Genomic DNA, 20,714 nt, shown 5'->3' with positions numbered 1-20,714 from the left:
ATATTAAGATTTTTCAAAATGCACTTGTTACCACAGAGTATCTCTGAGACAAATAGGTTTCTCCAAGGGGACTTCATCTCAAATTGGAATAATTCAGGTGAATCCTGAGACGTGGTCTCAGGAGATGAGTACATTTGATGAGTACATGAGTACATTTAATCTAGGGCAGATAAAATTCTGGCAGAGGAAATAAGCCTGAGTAAAAGCTTCATGTTTAGGCACCTCACTTACACATGTCCAGAGTTAGGTGAGGTGAATCACTTGTAGGATATTAGCTCCAGTTTGGTTACTGGGATGCAGCAGAGCTTGGTCTCTCTGAATTTGATACCCACAATGAAGTCACCATTTGCAGCTTCTCCAGGAGATGGCATTAGGTCTACATGCAGGCTGTGCCCACACCTCTTTCCTCCTGCTTAAGTGGTACAACTGTCTTTTAACAGGGGAGGAGGGAATGTTTACGTCAAACTAGAGGCGGGAAAAAATGTCTGGGTATGAGAGACCCCCACCATTTGTAATGGCAGTGCTGTAACTCCCTGTCCTCTAACTGGCGCTGCTGCAAGGTCTCCATGGCATGGAAGGCTTCATGCTGGACATGAACCAGTGTATGAGTATGTGTATGAACATCTGTGGTAAAGTGGTCATTCCATGTTCTGGTTTTAACGTTTTCTGCTTGCTTTATTGGATCTCTGATGCTGCTCATAGTTCCAGTGGGAGGAGGCTATGAAGTATATTTATTAGGCATGTGTTGAATGTTGGAAAAACCTAAAAAATTTCAAACATTGCAATAAAAATTTCTGTCTAATGTGAGCTGCAGTAGGAACGCTTCATGAGGGTAATGTTTTCAGTACTCCTTGGTGCTAGAATTTCTCACATTCTTTTATGTTATGTGGCTGAATTTTTAGTAAGTTTTCCTTTTATCAGCATTGACCTCTTTTCTAAAGCAAACTGAGGGTAAGAAAATGCAGTTGCCCCTTTAGCCTGCTGTTGGTAAAAAGCAAGTCAAGTAATTAAGCCTACAGTTGCTCCAAAAAACATGCACTACTGACTTCTGCAGTTCTAAAATAGATGCATACCTTGCGTTCAAGTAAGAGACAGCTGCTTATTCTGATTTAGAGATTAGTGTAATGAAATAAAGTTGGCTTTAAATATCGAGAACCTACAAGGTACAGTGATTAGTTACAGTACTGATTAATGGATTATTATGCAATCATGTACTGTGTTGACCCAAGCAGAAGCCTGGGGCAACTGGTAATGGCTAATGCTAAATGAAAACTGAAGTTATTTATTTCAGTTGTTGGATACTTTTAGAGAAGATTTAGAACAGGGCTTTTCTTTATATTTTATTTTTGGTAGATTAAACACAATCATTGAGAACAGATGTTTTAATACATCACTGTAGAAGTGAGTCCTGATTTTGTTGTAAAATGTTGAAATGTTATAAATATGAAGACTTTTGTGGTAAGAATGTAAACATTCATCCTAACTTATTTAATTTTTGCCTTTTCATTGCTGGGGCTTTGGTTTGGGACATTTTTTCCACTCTGTCAGAAAAATCTGGGAAATTATTTTTTCGTACAGAACTCTCTCACACTCAGAACTTTTTGAAGCCAGTGTAGGCTTTTGCTGAATGAGGATTCTGGTTATGAAGCATCCTTTTGTACATTTGTGTATTTACCAAAGTATATTTTGCTTTTCTTCTTATGGGGAAAAGACTAAGATAATGTGACCTTATTGATCTCTCTACTGCCTGCAGTGTCCTTACTGACATCAACACCATGCTGGGAATAGGAATGATTAGTCAACAAGAACGCGCTCTCTCTCTCTCTCTCTCCATTCTGTAGGGACAAATGAAAACACCATGGGAACATTATTCATTAGATACTGTTATTGATGCTTAATTGTCCCATAATTTCTTGGCAAATGAGAGTTTTAGCTGAAAGAGAAACTGCTTTAGAATGCATATGATCCTTATCCAAATCAGGACAGACCTATCTAAAATGGTATCTGGAACAAATTCTCGAATTGCAGTTTTGAAGATCTCTTGTTAGCAGCTGCCTGAAAGTTCAGCTTTGTTCTGCCCAAGCAGAGAATCATGTTGGTTTTGTGACATTGAAGTAGTCATCACCTAGTTTGAGAAAAAAGTAATAGTATGTTCTTCCAGGTGATAGCAGAATAATTTGAGTACTTTCCCAGGAAGTGAGACAGATTTTATTTCCTCCTGTTTTATGGAACCTTCATCACCTACCACTTGAGAGTACAGGGATGTGGATTCTGGGCCATGAAAATATGCCTTTATACTTGGTATGTATCAGTCATTCAGTCAAATAAACAAGTGTACCCTGGAGAAGGTAGTGGAACCTAGATACATCCTTCTCCAGGTAAATGTCCTAAACAATTCACTCAGCAACTAACTTTCTTCTTATTCTCCCCTTTCCTTAAATCTTGAATTCTTTCCTTACAATGTCTAGAGCTCTCACTCAGGAATGTGACATTATGGGCTTAAATCTCATTCTTCCAAGAAATACAACAGTATTTTTCCAGTCAAGATATATAAATATATCTCCCAGTGTATTTATTTTAATAATCTTCTGTATGTGGTTCACTGTAAGGTATAAATAAATGATGGAAAAGATTAAGAATTTTAACTATTGTGTTACTTTATGCACAGACTCTTAACTGAGACTGCAGTCTATATTTTCTTCTTAGACTCTGCTAGACCAAAACTGGTTTTTTCTTTGTTGTGGAGGGAGAATGAGATGAATAACTCAGGGAAGATCACAGAAACATTAAATCATTCATGCTAGAAGGGACCTCTGTGGGTCTTTTGTCCAGCCTGCTCATGGATGAGCCAACTTAGATCATGTTGTTTAGGGCTGTGTCCAGTGGAGTTTTGAGAATCTCCAGGGGTAGAGAACATACAGCCTCTCTGGACACCAGTCCCAGGTCTTGACCATTCTCATAGTGAAGGGTTTATTTCCTTGTATCCAACAGGAATATCCCTTGCTGTAATTTCTGTCTGTTGGGTCTTGTCCTTTTTCTGCATACCTCTGTGAAGAGTCACTCTGCCTTTCTTCCTGCACGCTCAGCCCCTTAACTGCCTTGGTGGCCCTCACCTGGACTAACTCCAGTTTGTCAGTATCTTCCTTCTACTTGGGGACCCAAAATGATGTTTTTCTGGATATGGTTTTGCAAGTTCAGAATGGAGCAGAAAAATGACTTGATCTACTGGCCACTTAAAGATGGTCTTCAGTAAAAATGAAAAATGTTCAGATTCCAGCTCAAAATCAAATGCATCATAGAGGATTCTTGGGAAATGTTTGTACCAAGTGTTAATCTATTGTGCAGATGTGACGTAGTGAACACTTTTAACAAATATTGCCAAAGTGGCCCTGAAATGCACAACTACATGCAGCACAAGGACTCCCTGGAATCAAACTTTGTAGTAGATGTCAGGTCAAAGTTTTACACTTTCTTTTTTTAATGGAGAAAAATCAAATCGTTAATAAGATAGATGATGAAGGAGGATTTATGTTATTTAGCATTCAGGAACCTAGCCAAGCTGTGTTTACTGGTATCAGTTTTAAAGAGGCACTGAAGGTACTGTGCTGTGAAGAAAAGGATATTTTCTATTTATTGAGCTGTGGCATAAAAGTAATTTGTAAAGGGAAGTTCCATGCCATCCTTCCTGGAGATACCTTCTTCAGTCTGTCTGCCTTACATAGGTACTGGTTTGTGATCACCTCTGAAGCCCTTTGTTACCAGGAGAGGCAAAGTAGATTAAATGAGTAAGTCAGGGATAGGCATGAGTGTTAAGAGCAACTGTGCCGTGCCAGATCAAAGCTCCTTCCAGCACATCTCTCTGACAGCAGACAATAGCTGATACTTAAAGATGGCCGGAATACAAGAAGTATGACTTCACCCTCTTTCTGGTAGTAACTGGAATATTACATTTAATATTATGAATTCCCTCTGCCAATTTATGGGCAGAGGTAAGGTGGAAAAAAAAAAAAAAAGGTGAACTCTACTAAAGAGCAGGTGACATGGGAGGAGGAGATGAAGCAGGAAGGTGACTGGCTGTTCTGGTGCGTGGATGAGTGCCAAAGGGTGTTCTGGTGAAAGTAACACAGGACTTGGGAATAAGTCTAGCTGAACTACAAACATGGGAAATGAACTACTTTAACTGAAAGGAGCTTCATGTTTTAAGAGGTCATTAGTGTGACTTGTAAAATACATCTTCCTTGGATATATCAATATTTTGCATGAGTTCATGTGTATATATATATCTGCACATGCGTGTGTGTAATTTTAATCTTTCTCTTACTCTGTTAAGGTTTATAATGTTTCCTTGGTAAAGTCAAAAGTGATTGTGTCATGTGCAGATTCCATCTATGTAAGACAAATCGTGTTATCACTCATTTTATACCACTCTTTTAGGTGCATCTTGTGGCTGAGTTTGCATGCAGACATGGCTAGCTTTGAGAGAAAAAAAACCCACAAACTTTATTATTTAAAAATCCAGCACTAATTTTGCCATGAATGGTTGACTTTACAGGGGAGTTTGACACGGTGCAGAGCCCCTCCACGCCAATCAAAGATCTTGATGAGAGAACATGTAGGAGTTCTGGGTCAAAGTCTCGGGGTAGAGGGCGGAAGAATAATCCATCACCCCCTCCGGACAGTGACTTGGAGGTATGCCTGCAGTAACTGATGAATGGTAATGTGGAGGTTTCTTCTGATGGAAGGTAACTTCTGAAAACTACAGCTGTGGAAATAGCTTAAAGCATTTTAGAAAACATCATGGACTCGGTCTCACTAACTGAATAGAACTGATACTTGTTGCTGTTGTAACGTGTACAATGAGACATCAGTGTTCTGTATGAAAAAGTTAGGCAGAAAAGTAAATGTGATTCTGCCTTGCAGTTTTTAGCTCTTAAGATTACGTGCCTTTCAGTTTCTTGCACAGTAGAACAACAAACCTGGGAGACCTCTGTATTCCAAATTCTCACAGGTTTTTTTAGTATTTTGCATAGGAAATCTTACATATATTGCTCAGCTTAATTACATGTATTTAAGAACACAGTGTAAATAAGCAGGATCATCAGACCATAACCTTTCAAATACTTAGGCACAGGTTTGTCCTTGTGCTGGTAAAGTGATGTCAGTGAATTTCAATGAGGCAGCTTGCATTAGCGAAGTTATGGCTGGACTTAAGTATGTGCAATATCAGTGCCTTAGTGAAGAAATATATCCGCCTAATACATGGGGTGACGATTTAAAACACAAGTGACCTCCTAGCAACGGAGTAATTATAGTCACATTTCTCCTGTGTTAGCAGTGTGCTGCCTTACAGTGACAGGGGGAGGAGGAGGAGGAAGCAGAGTGCCTGTGTGTGTGTGAAACACTCAGCTCTGGCATCAGGGGAACGTGCTGCCCACCAGTGCAGTGTGTCCCCTGCTGCCACCAGACCAGCACTGGGAGCAAACAGCTCTGGCCAGCCCCACTGCTCTGCCTTCACTGACCAGCTCTGGGTACAGTAGAAGTCAAGACTGTTGCTGGGACTCAGCTGGCCACACATCTGGGGTGGCAGGGTGGGCTGCAGTGCTAGGCACTGAATGTAAATACCATTGCTTTTATACAGAAACATACACATTTTTAGCTTTTAAAAGGATTTAACTTTTCCAGTGGAAAGACTCTTAACTTCTTACATTTCAGTCTTCCTGTCTCCTTTAGAGTTTGCCAGTGAAAATGAATCCCTTATCAATATAAGGAGTTTCTTTTTTTTTTTTGTGAGTTAATCTGGTTTATCCTACAATATTATTTAAATCCTGCATGACGTTATATGTGACCTATAGCACTTTTACCCAAGATATAATTTTAGCTATACAGTAGAAATAAAGAAGAACCTTGAATCATAAGATGTGCAGAGATGTGAAAATACTGTTTATCCTTAAGTTAACAGTTCTGTTTGACCCCCATCATTTTTCTGAAATTTGTGTTTTACAGCTTTTTTGAAAAGCTTTTTAGAGGAAAAATAAGAAATGTTTGAAGAGTTCAAAAGTTCCTCTCCTGTCTTTTTATCACGCATGATATACTGTTCTTGCTGAGTTTCAGAGCAAACCTGCTCAGTTAAATGGCTGGTTGGTTAAACTTTAGGACTCAGTTGACTTTTAGCCCCCCTGGGTGGGGTGGTGGTGGGACTTTGATGTTGATTTTTGTAATAATATTATCCCCACTTCTTTTTTCAGCGTGTATTTGTTTGGGATTTGGATGAAACAATCATAGTTTTTCATTCGCTGCTTACAGGATCCTATGCACAGAAGTATGGCAAGGTATGTGAGCTGTGAATTCTGCATTGATTCACTGTATTAGAGCTATCTGGCCTGCACATGTACGTGTTAATCACCTGTGTTCATCATGGCTTGGGAGAAGGTAGAGGGGAAGAGTACAATACCCATTTTCAGAGGGTTAGTGTGAAGAAACCAAGGGGAGAATTGAGACACAGACCCTAAGCACAATATATGAGGCAGAGCTGAAGCAGATGCTGCAAATGGGGGAAGAGTTTATAGAGGAACAAGGATGAGGTAGCTGAGGTACATTGGAAGAGGCATTGCAGGGAGACAATAGATGTGGTGGGCAGATGGAAATAGCTGACAGTATCTGGATGTGCAGAGGGAAAAATAAGAAATAAACTGGAGGGACGAGGGAATTTACGGGGAAGTTGATGAATCAGCATGAGTAAGTGACTGCCCTGTTTCAGTGCCAGCTGTGGATGTTCTTGGACTCCACAGCTTTTCTGTTGTATCTTTGGTTCCCTTGGCTGGCTCTGGGGTGAGTAATGCTGGGGAGTGAATCCCTCTCCCAGGCAGGCAGTTGCACGCATCCTCACCCTTTCAATGGGATCCAAAAGGAGTTCAGGACACAGAGCAGTGAGCAGGAGGAAGAGTGAGAGAGGCAGTGGCAGCCTGCAGGAGTAGGAGCTCACCTGCTGGGTCAGCAGCGAGCCCCACGGGGCCGGTGGTGGGACCCCAGGCAATGGCTACTTAGGCAGGGGGAGAAGGGCCGGTTGGAAAGCCCAGGAGACTGCTGCGAGGCGTAGACTTAAAGGCCTGGATAAAACAAAAACTTAGGGCAAATGTACAGAAGAAAGAAATGGACAAGGGGGAATGTTGGTATGTACATATGTGGGTTTCTAAGTGGTGTGCCATTCGAGTGAAATTAGCACAGAGGTATTTCTATTAAAGAACATAACCACATCCATACTGCATCAGATGAAGGGCTTGTTTAGCACGTTTCCTGCTTCTTTATCCTAGCCAGATTCAGATGCTGATGAAAAGGATGTGAGAAACAGTACATTAGCAAAATGCTTTCCACACCCACCTCCCCAGCCAGTGAGTTAGGAATGTCCAAAACCAGGACCGTGGATTATAACCACGGGTGGGCCAGTCCTCCATGGTTTGAGACAGCCTTTTGTGCTTATTAGAATAGAAAGCTAATAGAAAACTCACAGGCCCAGACAAAAATCCAAATTTCTGGAGTGCTAAGATAAGCGTAGTTATTCATGTCTTGTAAAAAACAGCCTCACTTGTTTTGCAGCTTCACAGTGCCAAATCAGCGCCCATTTTAGTACTCTGTCAAAAACTCCTCTTCTGCTGTTCTGCAAACACTGTAACAGCAGTGACTTTGTCAGAACCATTTCTAACATAGTTATCAAAACAAGAGAGAAGCCTAGCTGAACACAAACATTTATATCACTTGAGTGTAGCCCACAGACGGGTCCAGAATTTGCTGAATTGCCCCAGTGATGCAGTCACTCCTTTCATCCTTTTTTGATTGTGCCCTTAGGGTGTTTACATCTCATGCTCCATCTCATGTAATATATGAGTAAAGTCTAAGTCAGCTTTGATACAAAGTTTTAATAATCAGAGCACATTTTGTAGCTCACAAACATCTATGGATAACTTTGAAAGCTTAGAGACAGCAACAGAAATACAATTTCTCTTGGTTTCCCACTTCCTTATGAGTAGGGATACTTGAAAAAATCCCAGTACCGCTGTTCTTTAAGAACACATCTGCTGCTAAAATTGACTCTCTATAGAGAGTCTCCATAGAAACAGTAATGGCATGTTAGCAGCCAGTAGTACTGACAGCAGATAGAGTTGATTTCTATAAACGAAGAGTATCTGAAGGGCAAATGAAATTAATGTAGTTATACTGCTGAGATCAGCATCAGCAAACAAATGTCATGAACAACTATGAAGCAAAAGGAGAGGAATTCATAAGTAAAATCCTTTTTTTTTTTCCTTTTTTTGTTGTTACTGATAGGTGGCATTCACATAATTAGGGAAGTATGTTCATTTCCAGACACTGTAAAACAGAAGTAGTACACATTTTGCTTCCTGCATTGACTACCATGTTTATAGAGAACTTGTTGAGAAGGTAATGAGTAATTATTAGTGAAACTCAAATACATATATTGTTGATTGCAAGAGGGCTAGATCCCTAGGAAAGGGAATACAGGGAGAGCTCATCATGAGTAGGCTTTAACTTTTGCATGTCATTGAGGTGTTGCCTAAAGTTAAAGTGGGATGTGTCTGAGCCTGAGCGCCTGAGAGTTAGACATGGGAAAAGGGAAAGATAGCACAGCTGGACCTCAGTCCATCCCTGGTGCATGATGCCTTTAGCAGACGTGGCCCTTATCTTTTCTGCACGTGATTTCCGTCTGTAAACAAGGTCTTAATCCAGAGTGAAGTCTGGATTGTTATGAGAATTGGGTTACTATGAGAGCAAATAGTCCATGAATTGTGAGGTTCTCAGTGTAAGTCCTGTGAGCGCATAGGTCTTTCAAAAGTGTTCAAGGAGCTTTTTATACTGGAAAGGTGGTATAAAATTTTTACTTCACAATGAAAAAAATTTCTAGGTAGTGTAAAATAATGGTGACACTAATTATTTAACTGTGGTAAGTTACTATCTGATTTTTAAAAAATAAAGGTGTGTGATGTCACACAATGCTCAGCTGTGCATACTGTGTTCTTCCATATATGTTTTGTATAACATAATCAGGTTACTCCCAAAAAAGAAATGACAAAAAAAAAAAAAAAAGACAAAAAGGGCCCAACCTCACAGAAAAAGCAAAGTTTTCCCCTGCCCCATATTTAAATAGCCTCAATGAGCTTAGTGAGTCTTTAATGTGAACATTGCTTTAAGGGAAGGCATCTTCTCATACCAAGTGTGCTCACTTCATACTTTCAAGGAGTGAGATGCTGGATTTAGCGGTCATGTGAATATACAGATAGGCAAGAATATTCACCTTCTGTTCTTTCCCATCTAATCCTTGGCATGTAAACGTTCATTCCCCTTTTCCACTAGCTCTTTGCTTATTTCTTGCAGTAACTGGGTGAAAACAAAACATTCAGAAATTAGTCTTTTAATCTCTCTGCTGTACTGCAATTCAGGCTGCACAGGGAATGCAGAGAGGGGAAGTGCAGCATATGAAGGTGGCCATCACACTGTTATGGCCAGGCAGAGGGACCACTGCAGAAGTGCAGGAGCACTTGAGAGCTGCAGTGATACCAGGAGACAAACAGTTTCTCTTTCAAAAGATTCCTACAGCTTAACAAGTGGTTGGCGTAGAAGAGAAAAAGGAAAGGCATACCACCATCCCCATAAGCAATGGGGGTATTCGTTGACAGAGATTATGTAGGAAGGCCTTGATCCAGTAGGCTAATTTCAAGTTATATGTTTGTCAAGAGAACAGCAGATTTCTGATTTATGCTTGAGAATTTCTGAGGCTGAGAATGGACACTCTCCTTGGTATACACTTGTCCAGCATTTTGCACGGTGTGATAATTATTTGATTTCAGAATTATATAGGGCTGTTGTAATAACTATGTTTAAAAAAAACTAGTGATTTGCTGAAAGACGTAACTTGTTGGATGCAGCTGTAAGCATCTCATGTAAAACAAATTGCTGCTTGTCTGGACACCAGTAGAGTATAGCTTTAAACTCCACTGAAGTGGCAAAGTGGCAGAGATTTGGCCAGAGGTCGGTCAATGCATCACTTTGATATTTAAAATATAAAACTTACCCAGAGAAATATTCTGTGGCTTGCTGTTTTCTACCTGTGGGTGTCTCTGTCTGACTTTTGGTATAGTGATTATGTTACAGGGCTGGCCAGAGCTAACATAAAGAGAGAATAAAAACGACACTCCACCTCTTTGGTTTCAGGGAAACCATGCCACCTCCCATCAGTAAGACTGCCTCTCATTGTTCAGCTTATTTGCTCATCTGCTTCGTACTTCATAAAACTAGTACATTTCTATTTTTAATTATTTACTACAGCAGCAAATTATGAACATTGGCATTTGAGCAGTTATATTATGACTTGTGTGGCTGATGATGGTTTTTGCAGCTGAGCACCAGTTGGCAGATGCAGTTTTCTACGATGTTGAGCCCTTAAGTGAGGATTTGATGATGTGACAGGACATGTGTTAGGAGATGTCATCATCTGTTAAAAGTTTATGAGGTACATTCTTATTCCCTGTGAACAGTATGTATTCTTTGTTCCATTGCATTCCAGTTATTCTTGCTGATTTAAGGCTGATTAAGTTGGGATTTTGTCTACCTCCAAGCATTTATATTTCATTCATTTCTCCCAGGTCAATCCAGAGGGCAAGGATGCCCAGATAAATGCTGTGACACAGGTGCAACTGGTTAAAAAAGAATTAAAGCCCCTCGTGACTTTAGAAGGGGGAGAATGTGATTTCCAAGTGCAAAAATCAAAATAGATCCACACTAGAGGATCAAATTTTGACATTTCTGATAGCACTGCCAATGACAGAAAGTTGTCAGAGAGGCCACATTAACCTCGTACACTTCTCTGGAAAGGACTCAGAGGCTTTTTATTGCTCACTCTGCTTGTCCAGTCATTAAACAAAAAAACTTTGTCGCCATTAGCATTCCCAAATTCACTCATAAATATGCTTTTGTCTGCCTGTATTAATGTGTATCTCTCATGACCTCCAGTTGTCCTCTCCTTTCACTCCCTTGTTGTCATAAGACCTCTCAAGTCCATTTTCATACTGCTTTCTAGAGAGTGTGGAATAGAAACCCCCTTTGTAGTGCATAAGTCTTCCTTCATCAGCCACCAGATATGGTTATTTAGAAGAGATGTATTCTCCATTGTCACCCACATGAAGCTCTCCTGGGAACAAGTGTCCCCTATGAGAGAGGGAGAGCTGAAGTTAAATCTGAGATGTCTACATAATATAGGGAAGTGTCTTTAAGCTAAAAATGTTGTACTTAACTGAAGCATTTCCACTTTTTCCAGAAGTCGATTTTGTTGTCTGTTCAGAACAGCCACCCATTAAAAATCTATTCTTACAATTTTATTCATATATTTTGTTTGTTTTCTTGCTTATTTTTAGGCTTCATGCATACAAAGCCCTGTCACCTGATACTCCTGTCACCACAAATTCCTGAATCTACCTGATAATCTATTTATCTGTTTGTTTTCTGAGGTTTCATAAAAACTAGTTTGTTGTGTTTGTACTTTTTTTCCCAAGAAATGAAATTATTTTGAACGTTTTGTGCTGAAACCTGACCTTCAAAGACAATATTAAATAGATTAGCTTTTGGGGCTTTATTCCAGTCGCTTTCCTCTTGGTCAAAACGTTTAAATATTGGTCCTCCCAGCATATTTTTATCTAGTCTCCCAGGAGGCATTGCAGTAGATGGACCAGTCTAGTACAGAAGTCAACAGACAGACAGTCTGGCTCCAGTTTAGTGCCCTTCATACTAACGTAACCAAAGTAATTTGTATTTTGGTATACAGAAGTGCTGTAGCTGGTCTTGCTTCTTTTGCACGCTAATGATATCTGGCTAAAATCATGCCTCTGAGAGCCAAAGAGTTGTTCTTTATTCTGCAAATCATCTGGGAAAAGCTTCCAGGGTTGTTTCTTTTTTTAATTGTTTCCTTTTTTGTATATGCTTGTGCAGATAGCACAGAATACCATTCTGGCAGAAGTTCAGTCTGCCTCTTACTCAGCTTCTCAATTTGCTGTGCTCAAATCTGTATCAGCTGCACATGTTTCTTGCTTTCTTTTCAACACTCAGTTTTTTGTGCCACTTGAATCAGTCTGCAACTTGGGCTTCAAATTGAAAGACAGTATAATGATGATTGGGATGTTCCTCCACATTATGCAAACATAAAACCACAAGACCCTGACAAATCTGCTTCCTCTGTCTATTTTTGTATGTAAAGGAATGAACTTCACATGGCAAGAGCTGGAACATGATGTTAAATTCTTGTTAAACAGTTGCAGTGCAAGTTTTGGCCAATTTATTAAAGGAAGAATTGTTCATGTCTTAAGAATTCAATCCCAGTGACTCTTCTTATGAGAACTTGTTATGGGGAGATCCCAGACTGATTCATGCTAAGCTGAAATGAATTCGCTTTGCTTTATTTTATTTTACATATAGTGCCTAGCAATATCATTCACATGCCTTTGTCAAAACAGGAACATAGGAAATCTCATTTTAACGGTAATAAAGTCAGGCATAGTTGGTTACAAAAATACTGTTAATAAGAAAATCATAAAAGCTTTGTCACATTTATGTCTTTCAACTATACTAGGCAAGGCAGGAAATTGTGATACGTAGTTGGTAGTTTCTGTAAAAATAAATTGGATTATAATGGAATATGTTATAGCAAATTTCCGCATTTAAGTCTGCTTCTACCCAGGAAGGGGAAAAAAGAGGCAGAGAATCAAAAGTCTGAGATTCCAGTCTTGGAAGCACTCCAGTGAATAACTTAACTCACATAAATAATAATGAGTTACCACCTGTGCATAAAGTTATGCACATGCCTTAATATTTGTAGAATTGCGGTTAGAAGCATATTGCAAATACTCTATTATATTATACCTAGGAAGAAAAATCTATAATTTACTGTGCACTGAAAAAAACCACGAGAGAAAGGAGAGAGAAACACATGTTTATATGTGATGACATTTTGATAAAAGCATTATGACTTGATGAGGAATCGCAGGAGTCCAGAGTATTTTGATGATTTGTGTTCTAAGTATCTTACATGAGTTTTTGCAAATCTGTTAACTTGTGTTCCTTTATCATCTCCTTGGAAAACTGACCTTCGCATTTGTGGCTGCCTTCAGCCACGTGACTTTCAGATCCACTGAACATGACTGCAGAAGACGTAGGGGATGAAGTTATGTTACTAGACAGTGCATTTGCTTTTACTTCTGAAAGGTAGTCTAGACCAGTTCAAGGGTCAACATAAAAATATTTCCTTTCATTGGCAGAGAATTGGGTCTAACTTTAGATCATTACAATTTCTTGTACACTGTTCTCCCCTTCAAGTCTGACTTTTTCATGAGCAAGGGTCAAAATATGTCTATGTTTCAGATTTTACCATTAATTTTGAAATACTTGAGGGCAGAAGCCATCTTTTATTCTGTCATTACGAAGCCCTGGAGTAGCAGACGTCTGATCCTGATCGGGAAGCCTTTGATCCTAATACTAGCAAATGATCATTTAAGGTTTTTTGTGATTTTGTAGCCAGATGCTGGTAAACGTTAAGAGTTTTAATCTCAAGGTATTTAAGAAGGGATTTCTAAAACTTGCTAGTGTCAGCGTTTTAAATGATGAAATACAGATTTTTTTTCTTATTTTACTGAGAAGAGGATCACATGTATTTTAAAAGTCCATTGTCGTATGCTCCCATTTTAAGCGTAAAAAAGTTAACTGAATGCACAAGCTCAGGCAGATGGTTAAGGCAATGGTAAAACTAGTTACCAGGTGTCAGTTAAGCATCAGGAACTGTCCGTGTGCATTCTCAGTAAGGTAATGCAGATTAGCTTAAACTCTTTTCTAGCAAGACTAGCAAAATTAAATTAATCATCTCACATTTACTGGACACTAAGTCCTCTCAGACAAACTGTTACTGCAGATTGGTAGATTTGTGGTATCTTGTTGAGGTAGAGTGATTTAATGGTGTGAAAGCTGGCCTATGACAGATACAACATTTTGAATGAATGTCATCCAGGGACAGGAATCCTATAGTTCTTCAGAAACGAAGGGATGATCTGTAGCAAACAAGCAAACTCACATATGCTTTCCCATTCCCATGGACCACCTAAAGAATTGTGCCATAGATTGTAGGCATGCTGAAGAACACTTAGAAGAACACTTACAGGCACTTTGTTGAATGAATACCTGCAATAAAATCATAAAGGAGAGCCCAGAAATTCATCAGAGTGCCTATATGGAAGAAGTGTAAATATTGAGACAGAGAAGGACCAAGTGCAGGGTTTGAAGATACATACTGGAGTGGCGGAAAGTGTGGAGAAGAAGTGATACAGGCCTAAGCATAGGCAAGGCAGTGGTGATTTATCCAAAGTGAAACTCAGTTTGGGGGAATGGGCATAAGTTCAGACTACCTTTTGTATTTTTATAAAGCAGGGACATTAGAAATTAAAAAGGCCTCTGAAACCACACCTTCCTATCACGGTGTAGGATAATTGCTCACAGAGTAATAATTTGTTAGAGATAACTACCTTTCCTAGTCCTGTTTAGCATGACCTTGGTGAGAACTTCTGTGTGCCCAAAAATTAGGAAAAAGAGCCAAGAGATCAGTGGAATTGTGCAGTGGACTGGGTGTCACATGAAGTAACCTCGTTCCTACCTCTGCTGCTGACTCAAGACATTCAGTCAGAAAAATCAGTTATTGCTCCATGACTGCTTTTTTCTGCTCACAAATTGACAGGCAAGATATTCACATATTTTTATAAAATGCTCAGGGATGAAAAAATTAGTGCATTCTTACAATAATAAATATTGAGTTTCTTATATTACATTTTGTGAGAAGATCGTTCCCTGTTTACAGCCGCCTTTATGCAGGTTTTCATACAGCCACCAGGTTTTCCCCTCAGTTTAGCCAGGTTACAAATTCCTTGACTTCCAAAAAACTTGATGTTTCAACTTCCTCAGCTCCCCAGATGTTCTCACACAAGTCCAGCAGTCTCCTCTTGTAGCCTTATATTAAAATAGCTTAATACTGAAAGGATTTTAGAGAAATTTTCTTGCAGTGTTAATTTCTCAAAATACTTTGCATACAGCAGTTTTAAAAGTAATTTTGGTATAACTTAAAGGTATTTAAGTAGTTAACCTTGTTTTCTCTGTTCAAAGGATCCACCTATGGCAGTGACCCTTGGATTGCGAATGGAAGAAATGATTTTTAATCTTGCTGACACACATTTATTTTTTAATGATTTAGAGGTAAGAATCAAAAGAACATAAACACTGTTACTCCTGGGGTTTTAACACAGTGGTTTTGCTGTGCCTTAGTGTTTGTTATGTGTGACATTTTCCACCTACCTAGACTTTGGGTTTGTCATACTGTAATCAGAGAGAGGTTAGCCAGGTGACAGTGACTTCCTGTGGGACCAGAGTCCGTCCATGAAACTGGGTGAGACAGAGAATCTGCAAACTACACTTTCTTGTTTTTGTCCTATGGCTGTCTTTTCAGTTTCCATGGATTTAGAGCTGTCTGCAGTCATTTCCAGGCGGGACATATGTGCCACCTATTCATTCTCTTGAAGTTCTCTACATTCACTTTCAGTGGGTGCTGCCATCTCACCACAAGGGACTGTGTTCTTCTCTTCACACACCTGAGTAGCCTTTTGGCCACAGGCCCCCCTTTCTTGCTCAAAGGTAGAATATTCTTCATTTTCCTCATTGAAGACTGCAGCATCAGAGAGCTGGGACTATGGCAGCTGTACACATCAGTGATGCCTCTTCCTGAGACAACCAGGTGACCACATGTTTCGTCACGATGTACCCAGGGTATGCAATTTGTCATGCAGTCAGAAAAGGGAGAGACCTCTTTCTAGAGAGTGACTATTGTGGATTGCTCACCTGTCAGGGGGACACAGGTGGAGTGCCACAGGAACAGCAGTCTGGGAATCAGGCTCATCAGCTGGGCTTCACAGACTTCTTGTTTCACTCTGAGAGTCCAAATCTGTTAATATGGAAAGTGAGTCTTACAACCACGTGTGTCAAGAGACAGGCAGTGAAAAACAGTTCTCAAATTAAACTGTGGGCTTTTCAGATCTTCCCCTAGTCTAAATCAGTTGTGTTCTTCCTCCCTCCATGGAAAGAGATTTTGCCACTAATGGCAGCTGGAAGACACTGAGGGTTTTTTTTTGTTTAAAATCCAATAGAAAGGTCTCTGGTGAGTGAATAGAAAAAATGAGGGTAAGTGAGATTTTTCTATTCAATGGGACATTGATTTTCCTAGTGTGCACTTCTTTTGTTCCTTTGTCGACTGTAGGCAATAAGAAAAGCTGAAGGTACCAGGCTGCGGTTGTCTTTGTCGTCCCTTGCAGACCTCATTTATTCTTAGCTCTTTTTAAGTCAACAGACTGGGATGTACTTCACCCTGTACCTGAGCTGCACTTCCTCCTTCCAGCAGCAGAAACAAAAGAAAGTAAAGCTCTGGACATGCCTTTGCCAGTCGGAGTTTTATTGCAGTCCTAGCGAATCATCACTTGACAATGCAAGTGCGTTTGGTGAATGTTCTCCTTCTGGTGCCCCATGCCAGGAATAGAGTCCAAACCAATTTTACAAAGCATTGCTTGAATTTCTTTTTAGCAGACCTTTGTCCCTGTGTGTTCAGATTTCACATGGCACCCAATGAACTTTAAGCCTTTCGGTAGCATATGCCCAGAGTTCTTCCATCTTGTGCTGAGTTCAAGTGGAAGAGTTCAGCAAAATGGAGCTTTAACCTCTTTCTATACCTCTTTATTTTTGCTTATGGCCGTTGAAGCTTCATTCCTTTTATTTATTTTCTTTGTAGATCTCAGGTTCAGCTTTCGTAGGTGGATCATCACATTTTGTATATTCTTCATAGAATGGTTTTAATATCCTGTCCAAGAATTCATACTCCAGCTTATTCCAGCTTGAACGGTATCCAAACAGTTTTCAGTTTTAGATAAATCAAAAAATACTACTTGGGGACTTTCTCGGAGAATCTCGTAACTCAATCAATTTGATTTGATTAAAACAAATTTCTGTATGCAGCTAAGAATCTTCTAACCAATTCATCGTTGTTTCACAACCAACTTTCTTATAAGATTACCAAAATTCCAAACTTCTTGTTCTCAAATGAGCTGGATGCACACATTCTGGCATATGCAAGAAGACAACAATTTTGTATCTTCTTGGCAAATAAGATACAGTTGCATGGCATCCTGTGTCTTTAATATGCAAATGAATAAATCTGTCTGTTTAAAGATGTTTGCAGAGCACATGGCCGTTACTGAATATTACAGAGCATCTGCATGATGACTGTGTAATGAATTACAAGAATTCCCCAGTTCTGACTTGGGGTGTTTCTCATTTCTCTCCATATCTCTCTCTCGTTGTCTTCCTCTCTCCATCCTCCCCCAGGAGAGGGGAAGCGAGTGCTGAGCTGCTGATGGTCATGGCTACGCAAGACACAAGACCTTCAGTTCTTACTGGAGGAAGTGAAATAGAACTTTATTCACTAGACAGATTACTTATCCTTTCATCTCACTTTTTTTAGTGCTGAGTCATGAACCTATATTCCTGTGATACTGGCTCCAGTCAGTATGTTCCCTAAGCTTTCTTTCCCCCCCCGCCGTTTTTCTTGGTTGCAAACACGGCATACCAGGGTATAGTAATAATAACCAAGTTACTGAAGTTATCACATACAAAAATAAAGTTTTCCTTCCTCTATGCAAATCTGTCTCACTACAATGACTGCTGATGCAGAAATTCCAATCTGCTGAGACATTCCCTGCTGACCCAGTAACCCATGTTCTAATCAGCCAAGCTGCACTTTTATTTCAGGCTAGGCTGTTCTCCAGCTATTTCATTCTCAGTGTATAAATTTTAGTTAGCTTGAGAAGTATCGCTTGGGAGGGCAGTTGGTGTTTTGCCATGAAAATAGGAGTCTGGTGCTCTAGAAAGTTCATGTGCCTAAACAATGCTTAGAGATAGGACACAATTCTGTAATGATATCCAGACTAATGCATTCTTTTCTCAACCAGATAAGGGATAAAACGAAGTTTTTCTCACTATCTCAGGGTTAATTTTAAGACAGCTTTTAGAAATGTTGGTAGGGCATACTATGCATGCAAAACCTCCAATTTCTACAAAGTGCAAGCAGAAATTTGGGTATGAATCTTCCAACTCCATTATCCCCCTCCACTCTCAGGACAAACTGAATTACATTTCCATTTGAATGATAATCCTGCCATATTTTAAACAAGATTTTGTCATTGTTTTTTTCTCAGAAATAGAAATAAGAAATAAAAAATAAGAATTAGGTAAGTCTCAATTTGGGAGGCAGGTCAAACTAGTTTTAACAGAGACTGAAGCATATACATAAAAAGGGGTGTTCTGCGTACCCTGAGAAAGCATAGTGCTGAATATCCCCTCAGTAATAACATTTTTTTGTTCAGTGTGGTGAGTCACTGTTTTTACTGGATAATGGAATTACTGTCCATTCCAGGAGGATAATTTGTATGGATGATTTGTTGATTCTGTACTCTCAAATTTTCAGGCTCTAAAAATTGCTGCAAAGAATTGACTGCACTCAGATATAATTTAAATTAGTATTGCTTCAAGCAACAGCCAGTTACTGTACTTAGATTCCTTTCCTGTATTCTCACTAAAAGGAAATATATTTTATCTTTCTTAGTTTTGACCTTGCACTGACAGTAAGCCACTGTGATTTGAGTGTAACTAGTACTGGAGCTGATGTGAAAATTATTTCACCTTAACATTTAAAGTGACAGAGAGCTTGCTTGCTTTCCTTCCTCCCCACAACTGCTTGGTATCTTCTGCAAACCAAATACCAGATGTAGTGTTGTGCCACCAGTTTCCCATTTCCTATGAGAAAAGTAAAGAATTATCTCAAATCTGCTCAAGCCATCTGCTTTTCCTCTTTTTCTGGAAAGTTATTTTCATACCATGTAAGTGAATTTGTAAAATGTAAACTTTTTAGTTGTAGATAAGTAAACAAAAAAAAAGTAAAGCAAGGAGTCATGAGCATGAGTTTGTTGTTGGTCAGCAAATGTGCATGGCGGGTGTGTTGAAGAGGTGAGTGATAGATCTGAGAGGAGAAGAGAAAGGGGGAAAGCTGGAGAGTGCTGTTGGGTTTGAGCCCTGTACAAGCTTAACAACTTCCTTGCAGGGACCGGTGGCAAGTAATCAGAAAACTGCGTGTTTCCCTCATCTCCTGTTCATGGACTCAGAGAACAGTGAGAGAAAAAAAAAAAAAAAAGTAAACAGCTGAGCCTTTGCCACCCACTCATATTTAACTTAATAATGAAATTATCAGCAGAACAGTTATCTGGAATTTTCAAGGCTGGAACAATGTAGCTGAAAGGCTTAACAAAACCCAGACGGCAGTAGACACTCCTCCTTATCCATCAGGGCTTCTGCATGCCCTCAATTTAATTAGTACACTTTCAAATCCACAGGACTGATTTTTGAACTGTTAGAATTATTTTATGCTTTGACCAATTCCAGGGAAATCTGTGAAGGTAGTTAGGAAGCCAGATATTGCTCAGATATTGCAAAATATAGAGTTAGAATTTGTCCCAGTGGGGCTTTTTCTCTGATTTTTGAGTTCCTGTCCTATACTGAGTGGAGTATAGTTGCATTTTTTTTCTGGAGTGTAAATAATAAATAAGGGTAAAGCAAGGAATCGTTTATTTCAGCTGCCACTTCCCCTTTTTCTTTCTCTTTTCATTCACTATTTACATCCAAAAGCAGCTTCTTTAAAGTACTCTACAGCTCAAGATAATCTCCTCAGACAGAATGAAAAAATTGTGTTTCTCTGGTGGGGAGAAGAATGCTTCATTTCTGGTCCTTGAACACAGCTCTTTCATGCCTGTCTTAATGGATTAAGCTAGATGAGTAGAGTTTGGCCACTCGTTCTTTTAGTCTTGATCCAAAATTGTAAATGATGACTGCCTGTATGATGCGAAGAAATTACGTATTTGAAAATGAAATGATATATTTATTTTATAGAAAAATGGTTCATTTTTTTTTAACAACTTGCTTCATGCGGGTAAAAATCTGTTAAGTTTTCATTCAGTGGAAAGCAAACAAAACAAAAAGAAGAAACGGTCATTCCCCAAATGCACACTTCAGGAACTTGTGTCATACACATTTGCAAATCACTCCTGTGTTCAGATTTATCCTGTATCTGGACAACTTAGCACTGGTACGAGACTGAGACTGGAAATTTAGAACTGTGTACTCCTGTATGTCACAGAGAGTCTGAATTAAGTGCTGCTTGTCAGCAACTTTATTTGACATAGATTAGTCGGGCAGCTTTTCAACTGAGGCACAGAAGTGGACATACTGAAAGCTCAGCCTCATTTTGTCTTAGTGTTGAGGTTAAATTATGGGAAAACATTAGTTGGGGAGTAATTTTTAAATACATCCTTTAACTTTTCCATAAATTATATTACACTAACAACAGCTATTTTAAATATTAAAAAGTTACTTACATACAGGAAGGTAGAATGTCTGGCCACCAAATGTCAAGTGCATCCTTGGGTTAATTCTAACAGCTACAGAAAACAGTAATACAATGCCTGTTAATATTTACTGTTGCGTGATGGTTTGACATTTATTTGTGCTTCCCCCACATTTTCATACCT

At 39.3% G+C, this 20,714-nt stretch overlaps 1 protein-coding gene across 9 annotated transcripts in view; it reads left to right on the top strand.

Moving 5' to 3' along the window:
- The window catches only part of EYA4 (EYA transcriptional coactivator and phosphatase 4), a 158,123-nt gene that overhangs the window by 123,971 nt on the left and 13,438 nt on the right, over positions 1-20,714 (top strand). For all 9 annotated transcript variants that reach the window (XM_055714876.1, XM_005432833.3, XM_014282618.3 and 6 more), the window contains 3 exons: positions 4,553-4,689; positions 6,246-6,329; positions 15,202-15,291. In XM_055714876.1, the coding sequence (XP_055570851.1) occupies positions 4,553-4,689; positions 6,246-6,329; positions 15,202-15,291 (311 nt within the window). The remainder of the gene's footprint in view (positions 1-4,552; positions 4,690-6,245; positions 6,330-15,201; positions 15,292-20,714) is intronic.

Source organism: Falco cherrug, chromosome 6, assembly GCF_023634085.1.
Source record: "Falco cherrug isolate bFalChe1 chromosome 6, bFalChe1.pri, whole genome shotgun sequence".
NCBI classification, from domain to species: domain Eukaryota; kingdom Metazoa; phylum Chordata; class Aves; order Falconiformes; family Falconidae; genus Falco; species Falco cherrug.
This window is presented reverse-complemented; position numbering and strand designations above follow the sequence as displayed.